This window comes from Chiloscyllium punctatum, chromosome 25 (assembly GCF_047496795.1).
Source record: "Chiloscyllium punctatum isolate Juve2018m chromosome 25, sChiPun1.3, whole genome shotgun sequence".
Classification (NCBI taxonomy): domain Eukaryota; kingdom Metazoa; phylum Chordata; class Chondrichthyes; order Orectolobiformes; family Hemiscylliidae; genus Chiloscyllium; species Chiloscyllium punctatum.
Genome location: NC_092763.1, coordinates 49,424,547 through 49,436,461, shown reverse-complemented (window position 1 = coordinate 49,436,461; position 11,915 = coordinate 49,424,547). Strand labels below are relative to the sequence as shown.

At 39.3% G+C, this 11,915-nt stretch overlaps 1 protein-coding gene across 6 annotated transcripts in view; it reads right to left on the bottom strand.

The window, feature by feature from the left end:
- Nucleotides 1–5,624: 5,624 nt before the first annotated feature.
- The window catches only part of LOC140495924 (phosphatidylinositol-binding clathrin assembly protein-like), a 166,028-nt gene continuing 159,737 nt past the window's right edge, over nucleotides 5,625–11,915 (bottom strand). For all 6 annotated transcript variants that reach the window (XM_072595222.1, XM_072595227.1, XM_072595225.1 and 3 more), the window contains 2 exons: nucleotides 10,660–10,764; nucleotides 5,625–10,527 (listed from right to left, as the gene is read on the bottom strand). In XM_072595222.1, coding sequence (XP_072451323.1) covers nucleotides 10,513–10,527; nucleotides 10,660–10,764 — 120 coding nt within the window. In that variant the 3' untranslated portion in view covers nucleotides 5,625–10,512. The remainder of the gene's footprint in view (nucleotides 10,528–10,659; nucleotides 10,765–11,915) is intronic.

The window sequence follows — 11,915 nt, the reverse complement described above, 5'->3', positions numbered from 1 at the left end:
GAGTCTGCAGGCTGATCCCCTGAGAAAAGACGAAAGACGGAAAGACCGCTGCTGAAAATTTACATTAATTTAAGATGACTTTTGAGGGATTGACAGCGGCGGCAGCACACGTCTGTCTTTGTGTAGTGTGTTGCTCTCCTTTTACAAGATTTAAGTTCACGCCACAGAGTGGGGGCGTGATGATGGGATCGGTGAGTTCCAAACACCCAGCAGAAAGCCTGCCCCCTGGGACAAGTAAATCATGTCTCGCTGAGCAGGGCAGCCAGTGTCTGCTGTCTTGAGGATTACACGGTGGTAAATATATTCGAATCAAGAGTAATGTAGGAGCTACCCTGGTCCTGCCAGGTCACCTGCCGATATTGATTGAGTGAAGAAATATAGAGGGTGGTTGCTGCTTTTCTCACGTCCAAAAAAAAAGCGAGGGGAAAACTGGCCAGGAAAAAAAAGTTGCTGTTAGAAATGCTGATACCTTATGGCCAGGTAGCGAGAATTGTATCAATGTGAGTACTTAACAGGGTGCTAGTGTCTGGACGGAAAGTGCTGCTGAGAGCATCTTATGATTTACAAAATTAGTACTAAAGAACTTGCTTGCCCCAGGGTGAAACCCCATTTGATTAGCCCTGGACCCACTCTGAGGTCCGCAGCATGGTTCAAGATGCCCCCGATCCATTCAAGTGCCCAAGGTTATTTTTAATTGGCTAGTTCAAATTGAATTGAATTGAATGAATTGAATTGAATTTATTGTCACGTGTACTGAGGCACAGTGAGAAGCTTTGTCTTGTGAGCAATACAGGCAGATCACAAAGTTAAGTAGCATAGAGAAGTAAGTAATAGGCAAACAGTGGCAAAACAAAAACACAGGTACAGGCAAATGCTAAGAGTTTGTGAGTCCATCTAGTATTCTAACAACAATATGGTAGAAACTGATGAAACCCGCTGGTGCATGTGTTCAGGCTTCTGTATCTTCTCCCCGATGGTAGAGGTTATAGAAAAACTTTCCCAGGGTGGGATGGATCTTTAGGAATGCTGGCGGCCTTTCCTTTACAGTGGGCCTGGTAAATGGATTCTATAGATGGGAGGTTGGCCTTTGATTGTCCAGACTGAGTTCACCACTCTCTGGAACAGTCTCCAATTTTGAATGATACAGTTGTCATACCAGGTAATGGTGCATCCAGACAGAATACTCTCCATGGCACTCCTATAAAAGTTGACAAGGGTATTTGCCATCATGCCAAATTTCCTCAGCTGCCTGAGGAAGTAGAGACGTTGTTGGGCCTTTGTAACCAGTGCATCCACATGAAGAGTCCAAGAAAGCTTGTTGTGGATGATCACTCCTAGGAGCTTGACACTCTCAACTCATTCCACCTCTGTGCTGTTAATGTGTAGGGAGGCCATGAGCAACATCCCGCCAAAAGTCAATAATGAGTTCCTTGGTTTTGCTGGCATTGGGAGCTAGCTTGTTTTCAGCACACCATTTTTCCAGATCTTCCACCTCCCGTCTGTAATCCATTTCATCACCATCTGAGATTCAACCAACTATAGTGGTGTCATCAGCGAACTTGTGAATGGCATTAGTCTGGTATTGGCGATGCAGTCATGGGTATACAGTGAGTACCTCTCCTCTGCACTTCTGCTCAAAGCGAACATAGAAGGCATTGAGATGATCTGGGAGGGATATGTCATCTTCTGCTATCTTGCAATGCCTCTTTTTAGAACTTGTGATGTCATTCAGTTCTTGCCATAGTCAGCGGGTGTCTGTCTGTGTCTCTAGTTTGGATCGGTATTGGTCCTTGGCAGTCTTAATGGCTCTGCGAAGGTCATGCTTAGATGCCTTATATATGAGTGGGTCTCCTGATCTGAAGGCCTCATGCCTGGTATTCAGCAGGCTCAGTATGTCCTGTTTCATTCAGGGTTCCTGTTGGGGAACAACCAGATTGACTTCCTCAGTATGCAGTCCTCCACACACTTGCTGATAAAGTCTGTGACGGTGATGGTACCTGTGGACTATTTAAACACGGTCCAGTCAGCCGATTCCAGATAGCATCAGAGTTGATCCTCTGTCTCCTCTGGCCAGCACTGGACCTGTATCCACGAGGAGTCTCCTGCTTGAGCTTTTGCCTGTAAGCCAGGAGAAGAAACAGGGCATTGTGGCCGGAGTTCCCGAAATGAGGACAGGGGATGGAGCGGTAGGCATCCTTCACAGTGGAGTAGCAATGGTGTAAAATGTTCAGGCCCCTGTTGGGGCAGATAATGTTCTGGTGATATGTGGGCAACACCTCCCTTGGATTAGCTTGATTGAAGTTGCCAGTTACAATAAACAGAGCCTCAGGCTGTTTCATCTCCAGGGTGTTAGTGGTGGAGTACAGCACATCCAGAGCTTCCTCAACTTTAGCTTGCGGCGGTATGTACACAGCAGTTAGTAAAGTGCAGTAAATTCCCATGGTAGATGGAATGGGCAGCATTTGATGGTGAGGAGTTTGACGTTTGGAGAGCAATGGCTGCCAGGGTTGCAATGTCAATGCACTACAAGTTGATTGAAAAAGCAAACCCCTCGACCCTTTGTCTTACCTGGAGACACTGTGCAGTCCATACAATGGATAGAAAAACCATCAGCCTGAAGTGCGCAGTCGGGGATGGATAGATTGAGCCAGATTTCTGTGAAGCAGTGTGCAGCAGTCCCCTAGTTCACGCTGGAAGCTGAGCCGTAATCTGAGTTTGTCAATCTTTTTCTCCAAGGATTGTACATTTAGTGTTTGCTCGCTGAGCTGTAGGTTTGATATCCAGACGTTTCATTACCTGGCTAGGTAACATCAGTGGCGACCTCCAAGTGAAGCGAAGCTGTTGTCTCCTGCTTTCTATTTACATCTTTCTCCTGGATGGGGTTCCTGGGGTTTGTGGTGATGTCATTTCCTGTTTGTTTTCTGAGGGGTTGATAGATGGCATCTAGATCTGTGTGTTTGTTTATGGCATTGTGGTTGGAGTGCCAGGCCTCTAGGAATTCTCTGGCACGTCTTTGCTTAGCCTGTCCCAGGATAGATGTGTTGCCCCAGTCGAAATGGTGTTTTTTTTCATCCGTGTGTTTGTGGACAAACAGGAAGAAAGTTAGCCACCAAGATACACGAACACCAGCGAGCCACAAAAAGACACAACCCTCTCTCCCTTGTAGCCCTACACACTGCTGTGAAACTTGAAAGGGTTCAGAAAAGATTTACAAGGATGTTGCCAGGGTTGGAGGATCTGAGCTACAGGGAGAGGCTGAACAGGCTGTGGCTGTTTTCCCTGGAGCGTCAGAGGCTGAGGGGTGACCTTATAGAGGTTTACAAAATTATGAGGGGCATAGATAGGATAAATTGACAAAGTCTTTTCCCTGGGGTCGGGGAGTCCAGAATTACAGGGCATAGGTTTAGGGGTGAGGGGAAAGATAAGAGACCTAAGGGGCAACCTTTTCACGCAAAGGTGGTACGTGTATGGAATGAGCCACCAGAGGATATGGTGGAGGCTGGTACAATTGCAACATTTAAGAGGCATTTGGATGGGCATATGAATAGGAAGGGTTTGGAGGAATATGGGCTTGGTACTGGTAGGTGGGACTAGATTGGGTTGGGATATCTGGTCAGCACGGACAGGTTGGACCAAAGGGTCTGCTTCCATGCTGTACATCTCTATGACTCTGACTCTAATAGTAGATGTACTTAGTACCCAAATCAAAACCATCATAACAACTGACACTGCTGCCAGGACAGTGGTGGACAGCTGGGACACATCTGCATTAGTTAAACAAAACTCTTCAAAGTTTACATTCACAGGTATGCCAAGCCTGAGAATTAAGACCGGGGCAAATTGGAGCAGAGGTGGAAAAGCCAATTCCTAGGCCTACTGGTCACCCACACAGCAGTCACAGTCAAGGGGAGGCCTGAATGGACACGTGAAGCAATGCAAAAGAGCACCACAGCCCAGAGGTACACCAGCCCCACTAACTGCGCAGTTGGCCAGGATTCCCCTTGCAGAACTCTTTCTCTCCCCCACCCGACATGGAACCCCAGACAGTGCTACCCTCTGCTCCCTCCTCGACAGATTTCGCAGCCTATTTTTCCGACTCTAAACCTCTGCCACCAGATAACCCCTGCTGGCTCTGGTTACATTCCCCCGGTTGGCGCACACTCCTGATCTGCTCTTTTGATAGTGATCAAAAAGAAGGATTGAGCGAGTAAAATCTAGCCTAGCTTGCCTGGAAGCCATTTTCTCAGTTAGAAACAAATTACTAACATGCTGTTTTCAGACAAAAGATAATAACTTGTTTTGCTTAAAATGACCTTGCAGTTGTATTATGGGCTGTGCTCCCAGTTTCTCCCTGGGCCCTGGATATAGTTCTGCCTTCATAGATGATGCATAGGTAACATATTTAACAAATCTGTGCCATGTGATAACATTCATTCACATAGGCTTGCAAAATGTATGGAACATTGGTGATGGTCAGTGCTGGCTTTGCTTGGTCCAGTGACCTCCTGAGGTTACATAATTAATGGTCAGCCTCTGCCTAAAATACTATATAACCTGTAGCATTTTATATTACTTTAGACAACACATGTCTGAGGCATGACATACTCCCCGCGGCCATGAAATAAAAGTCTGTTAATGCTCAAGGTCAGACTCCTGAGAAGTTTCTTCAGCAGGGAGTGATTGGAAACTCCAGGTTTTCCAGTAAATGGAATGGAATTCCTAATGAATGGAATAAAAGGTGGTGAATTGAAAAGCAATTTACATTGTAATTAAAGGTCTGCACTGGTTTCTGTCATTAGTCTTCACTTGAAGGCAGTGACCTTGCTGTTTGTGACTACACTTGCACATCTTGTAGCGTCATACACAAATGTTTATGGTATTACAGGCTATTTGAGCATGAAGTGCCATAGCCAATTTTAACACTGTTCTCACCAAATATCTTGAATGGACTTTGGAGATGTCAAGGCTTAACAATAAAAAATAATGTGCCAACTGTTCTTTGCACATTTTCAGGTTGTGGACATGGAAGTTAATTAAGGCATTAAGTACAAGCTGAGCTTAATTATATAAATTTTTATTACAGCAGTATCAAACCATGTGGTGCAGTTCTACACAATCCGGAAGAGTTCAACCATTGTTTCAACTCTTCAGTCTGTATCCTAACTTGCACCAAGTCCTGTTCAACTATCTCACACATGCTTGCTACTCAAAATTGGTTCCCAGTCTGCTAAAACCTTGATTTTAAAACTCCCATCTTTGCTTAGAAACCTCTCCCCATCTGAGGTTTTCTGATCAGACAGCCCTCCAAGATCATTGCACTTATTTATCTCTAGCTTCTCTATGATCCCGAGTTTCCATTGTTCCTCCATTGGTGACTATGTCTTCAGCAATCTAGGCTTTAAAATCTGGAACTTCCTCCATACACTTTTCTACCAAGTAACTCCTTAAAGCTTATCTCACTGACTATACTTTTTCTCATCTATCCAAATATCTCTATGCATCATAATTTTTGAATGTGCAAGTTATTGTTGTAGGTGATTTGCATATTTCAAATAATAACTAACTTTTAAAAAAAGTATCCATACATTTAAGATTGCCAATACTTGAAAAACCACAAGCAAATGTTTAATACATTTCCTTTATTATGCAATAATGCACTTGCCCATACACTGATTTCAGAATCAAATACAACCCTGATGAAACTTGCTGTTTCTAAGTTTACTAATTACTGCAAATGTATAAATGATAACATATACAGGTTTCAATTACTCAAAAAATATAATCTGCAGAAATGCAATACAACAAGGTAATTTTTATTTGTTGCAATTCAGAGATAGTTATTTTTGTTCCCCTCACAGCACAAACTACCCAAAAACAAAAAATTCCTGCACTTATTTACAAAGAAGCACCGATCCACAGTGCTGTAATTATTTATTCGATTCAACACCTGCTTCTAAAAACACTAAAATCTAGGGTAACTGCCCTCTGCTTATTTCAGTGCTCACACATTTACCACAAAAAGGTACATATAATGTTGGAAGATTTTAAGTGAAGCAATAATGCACTAAGCCAGTTAAATGATGGAAAAGGTAGTTTATAGTGTGAAGGAAATACTTTCAGCATTTTACTTGCTTACATGTCTTTAAGTTATGTTGACTTTTTAAACTGAATGTATTGAGGGAAGCATTTCAAATATAGCATGTGGCCAGAATCTGAAAAAAACATTCCTACAAAGAGTATAGAAGGTTTAAATGTTTCTTCTAAATGTTAAGCTTGTATTGGTTCACAAAAAAGGCAACAAGCCAATGTGCTTTAACTACATTAGAATTTGAAAAGGAATATTTTTGTAAAACATATGCAGACAAGTGCTTTTGAAGGAATTTCCATGCAAAAATCAAAACCTGAAGAAATTATTGCAGCTGAGTCAATTAGAATTCCATACTGGAGGTAGCAAGGAAACAAACTTTCTATACAGCATTCTCTTAGCTGCTTACTGCATTGGCACATTTGTATACAATTGAGAGTACTTGGTGGCTCTTAGCTTTTTGCCAACTTGTGATGGGTCATAGTGTTACTTACTTTAGATAGAAAACTAACGGATGACAAAAATGGTTTGAACACCAGCACACATGTAACTGAGCATACTGCAACTTAATAAACCCATCACTAAGTCAAAGTCAAAACACCAAGTACAATGAAATAAGGTCTAGGGCAGAGAAATAGGAAGGAGCTATGGTATTTGGCAATATAGAAAACGGAATACAAACTCAAGTTTTGTTGGTCTAGGCTGTCAGCAAGTTGTAGGGCTCTACCAAATGTTTCTGAATTAAAGGGTCTTGCAGTAACATATCTATGGCACCTGGAATGTCTTCATTATTAGAAAGGGATTCCTAAAATTTGCCACCTATTCTAAATCCACCATGTTAAAAAAAAATAAATTACTTGTGCAAACTTTGATTATATAACACTGAGCATTCTAATTCAAAGTTTTTCTGCTCTTAATCTCAAGTAGCCAGCATTAATCTTTCTTTCCCTATAAATTAATTCAGAAGTATGAAGGGGAGTGTCAGGTCTGAAAGTATGGCATATTCCGGTCTTGCTAAAATTACCTGCTGAGTGCTTCCAACATTTTCCCATTTTATGCAAGATAACATCGATTGATTTAAATATATATTTTTATAACACAGAGCAACTCAGCCTTCATAGGTTAATCTTGTAATAATTTCATGGTGCATTCCAGCACAGCCCAAGAGGATGAGATTACCTAGGACTCTGGTCATTGCAGAACATTTTGTAACTTGAGGTACAAATTACAGGAAGTATGACAGATAAAAACCTGACTAGTACTTGATTTATAGGTTTCACTCAGGAGGGGGGTGTTCTGCATCTTGGTATTATTGTCTTTCTCTACTGTAGCTCCTCCCTCCTATAGCTTCCAATAGTTCAGTAAAATAAAATTAAAGAAATAAATGACAGTCCTCATTAATTAAACCAAATACTCTGGCTGTGATTTACATTGAGTTGAGCTGTATGATTTGTTACAAAAATTATGCCATGACTTTTACCAGAGCTATTGAGGTGGAGTGAGGAGAAAAGTATCAGTATGTGATTAGTTTAAGACAGTGACAGCTGAAAGCATTTTTAAAAAAAAAATCACCTGGACAACTTAGTTTCTAATGAATAACATCTCGAATTATTCAAATTCAATACAAACAAAAGAGTTTATATTTGTTTATATGCTTTCCAGCATATAAAATTTAGCCCAAGATGCTGTGCTAAACAAGTTGTTTTGCATTCCTGGCATTAAATAAATCTGCATAAATGTAATAATCAGAATACTTTTCAAAGCTTGAAATATTTGATGTGCTTTGTGGATAAATAATCTAGGTTGTGAGTGAAATTTGAGCTAACCTTTACTTTGTTTAGTAAAACTTTGAAAAATTCTACAATACTTCAAATTTTGTACATTTAGATTAAAACCTAGAACAAAGGCCTTTGGCACAAAAACAGCGTATATTGTCGTGTTCTCCTTTTCTCCCAACTTCATATGAAACTGTGCTAAAGATATATTTTTAAATTGTGTGAAAATGATGAAAAATAAAATTCAATTAAAATACCTGGCATAAATCAAAAACATGATAACCTCAAATGATATTTCACTGCTCCTTATGAAGGTTTCAGAGCTTGCAATTAAATTATAAATATTAAATTTAGATGGGAAAACTGACATCAAATGATACTTAAAAATAAATAATATGGAGAAAGGTTTTTCTGATTGGTCACATTAAAAAATTTAAATTAACAAATTTGTACAAATCTTCTTGGGTTACTACAGCAACTTAACAAGGAAGAGCTATGCTATATGTACACCAAAATTCACATTTCAACAGAATTTTATTAAGAAATTGTAACCAGCTACATATGGACAATTGTGTTGGCAGAGATTTATATAACATTCACAATCCAACACATATCACCAAGTCTTCTCTGCAGAATAGATTTGTCATCTTATTTGTAAAGCACCAAATAGTGCGACATGGAGCATATGAATTACTTTTGCAAATTTGAAAAACTTGAGGATTAAGGGCAGGTTAACATCAAAACGTGTACAGTTAAAAATTTGCTGGTTGTCACTGTTTCAATACTTTGCTTGAGGGTGAAAGACGACAATTTTCCCATAGTTACTCCTAAGCCACCATTAAAGTCACAGTTGCTCATTAATTTCTCTGAAATGTATTACTTTAAAGAATGATCAGGATTTTAAAATGGGTAAAGAGAGTTCAATAAAACAAGACCAAATACATCTCTAGGACAAATGAATAACAAAATATTATACTGTGATACAAGGTTCATTCACATTTAGCATCTACGTTGTTAGATTGACCTTAGCCTTCCTATCGTTTTCCAGAATAACACTTAGTGCCTGAGATTGCTCGGTCTGCTTTTGATGGGTCAGTTCTCTCAAAAAACATTCCTGCACTTTCAGTGTTTGGTGACTATTGTTCAGTTGACCTTTTGAAGGTGCAGCTGGCTTGCAGAACAGTCTCAATCAAAATCTCAGTAAAATGCTTTGCAAGCTGAGCTAGTTAAACTGTGCAACAGTACCAAAAACTTAATGTGGAGTAGCAAAAGGATGTGTGGGGGAAAAGGTAAGGGTTTTAGAATTGAACTTTTAATTTTATTAGCAACTTTACCACTGAAATCAATAGGAAACAGATTTCAGTCTCACAAATACCTCCAATTTTGTTTGTGGGGTGTATAAAATAAGGAAACCCACATGGTTTAGTTATGGTTTCTGCAATCATAATCACAACATTAACTACTTTTGAGTACTGATAAAAAAAAGGGGAAGGGGTAGCTATTTTGAAGAATGTACACATCCAGAAATAGATGTACACCTTAAGGTCAGTAGCTTTATATGCACATGATGATATATTCAACTTGTGTTTCTAGTTGTATTGGAACTATAGTATTGATAGCCTGTTGCTAGCAAGCACAACTACTGTATCTTACCCAGGTCTTGCTAAACCTAATAGATTGTAATGTTATTGGAGAAGCCAAGTTTAGCTGTAATCAGAACAGATCACCCCTAATTAAACTGTATCAGAGATCTACCATTTAGTGGTTCAAGCAGAAATTAGAAAATGCCCCCTATCTTTCTTTAATCAGGTTGTGTCAATTCAATAATGGTCTATTTCTCTGATTTAAATCGTTAATGAGATGGATCGGTGACTACAACTTTAAAAATGCTAGCAGCTTCATGATTTGAAATTGTTCAAAATAAACTTCCCATGAGTATTAAACCTTTTCCCCAAACTGTCATTTTTCTTTTCACTCATTGTGAAAAATAAAAACTTATATTCTGCATAGCAAAGCAATATGATAACCCAGTAACTGTTGCAATACAAAAAACATCTAATATAACACACCTGGTCAGAAAATGATGAACTCCTAAACTATTCAAAAGGAATAGGAAGTAAATAGGACTATTAGTAGGATTTTCATTTTGAAACTTTTGAATCGAAATCTTTTAACTGACAGCAAGTTGAAAGTTAAAACTCTTTTCAAGAGTTCAAATACGATTTCTGATCAACTTAAAACTATCTGAACCAGGTTGAGCTAGGATTTCGCCGGTTTCTGTTCAATTACTGATATTTATTAGTAATCTCTTGTGCATCCATTCACATTCCTGCTGTTAAAATCAGGAGTAGCTTCAGTTATGTTTAGCAAAGAAAAGAAGCTGCACTGAAGAGATCAATAAATATCAACATCTATTTATGCCCGTTCAGTAGGCCAATGACCACTGAAGACAGATTGGACTATATTGCTCTCAGCACTTTTCCACAGAACAGGTTTTGCAATTGATTAGAAAAACTTATAGTGGGAATCAGTAATATATTGCAAGTTCAGTGACCATTTAAAATGATGAATAAGCCTCGTGTCTTGATCATATTCATCTGTCTTCATCCAGGTATTTGGTGCTTACAGAACCTTGATGCAGTTCCGATGTCTCTACATAAACTGCAACTGAGAATAGAGAGGGACATTAATAAAACAAAAACTTCCTAGTTAATGGAAAATAAAGGTAGTTAATTTTAGCTTTATCCTTTTCACTTCCAGAAAAAGGCTCACATCATACAGTTTAAGTGCAACAATTACCTGAGCTCCATTAACTGGTGCAAAAGGGTTAGTTGCTCTCATGACAGGTTGAGGATACATCATTGGGTGCTGTGGTATCACAGGCAATGTTCCCACTGCAGGTACCTGTGAATGATACGAATAAACTAAAATTAACCAAATCAAAAGCTAAACAACAAATGATCATTGCAACGTTCACACTGAGAATAATATACACCAAATTAGTGCGTACACACTGCACAGAGACTGGATGTGAAAAAATATTTAACAATTTTTGCTCCTACCATTTTGTCTTTACACAAACATTCAAAATAAATGCAACGCTGCAAAGAATTAATGAAAACTTAAGAGCTAAATTTAAAGAGTTCTCAAAACAGTAGTGGCATTCAGATAACCCTATACACTAATGGAAACCAAACTGGAAGGTACCAAAATTCACAGGGCTTGTATGATGGCACGACTGCTGCACCTTAAACAGCTAAGAATAAAATCTTTAAACTATTTATTGATGCACACAGCCCACCAGTATAGTCCTTTATGGATCAGCAACAAAATTCTCAGTCTCACGTGGATTACACTGGTTCATAGCAGCAGCTTTCCACCATTTCCTTAATAGCTATGAGGGATGGGCAACAGATGTTAGTCAAGCCAGTGACATCAACATCTCATGAAAGAATAAAAAGATTGTTTGAGAAAAATCAAACGTGCAATAAATCAAGTTTGCAGATGCATAATTTGATCCATCATACATGGCAAAGACAAAGAGGATGCCACAGGATTTTCAGTGCAGCCCCAATTTTTATTAAAGTTGTAGGAAGGATTGATGACCATCCACACTGTGCCTACATCAAATAAGCACTTTAGTTTCTAGCAACCCAATTTTATTTTGCAAAAGTTAATTTGATTTTCCTTGCAGTGCAGGTGAAAGAAAGAGTATGGGATTAACTGAAAGGACAGTAGTGAACCAAGTGCGCTTTCTGATGTCCTTTTGGGAAAGAAATCTGCCATTCAGATCTGGTCTGTTCTACACGCGACTTCAGATCCACAGTAACATGCTTGACTCTTACCTGCGCTTTGGGGAATTACAGTTGGGCAATAAATGCTGGCCTAGCCAACGATGCCCACATCCTACGAATTAATTTACAAAAACAGAACAGCTGCATGGCTGCACTCAAGTTTGTGAGCAGAAGAGTAATCATTGCCCAGTTTACACAAAAACTTGCATATCATCCTAATGTGGCAAAATTACTTCAAATATTTTCTAAGAAAAGCACACC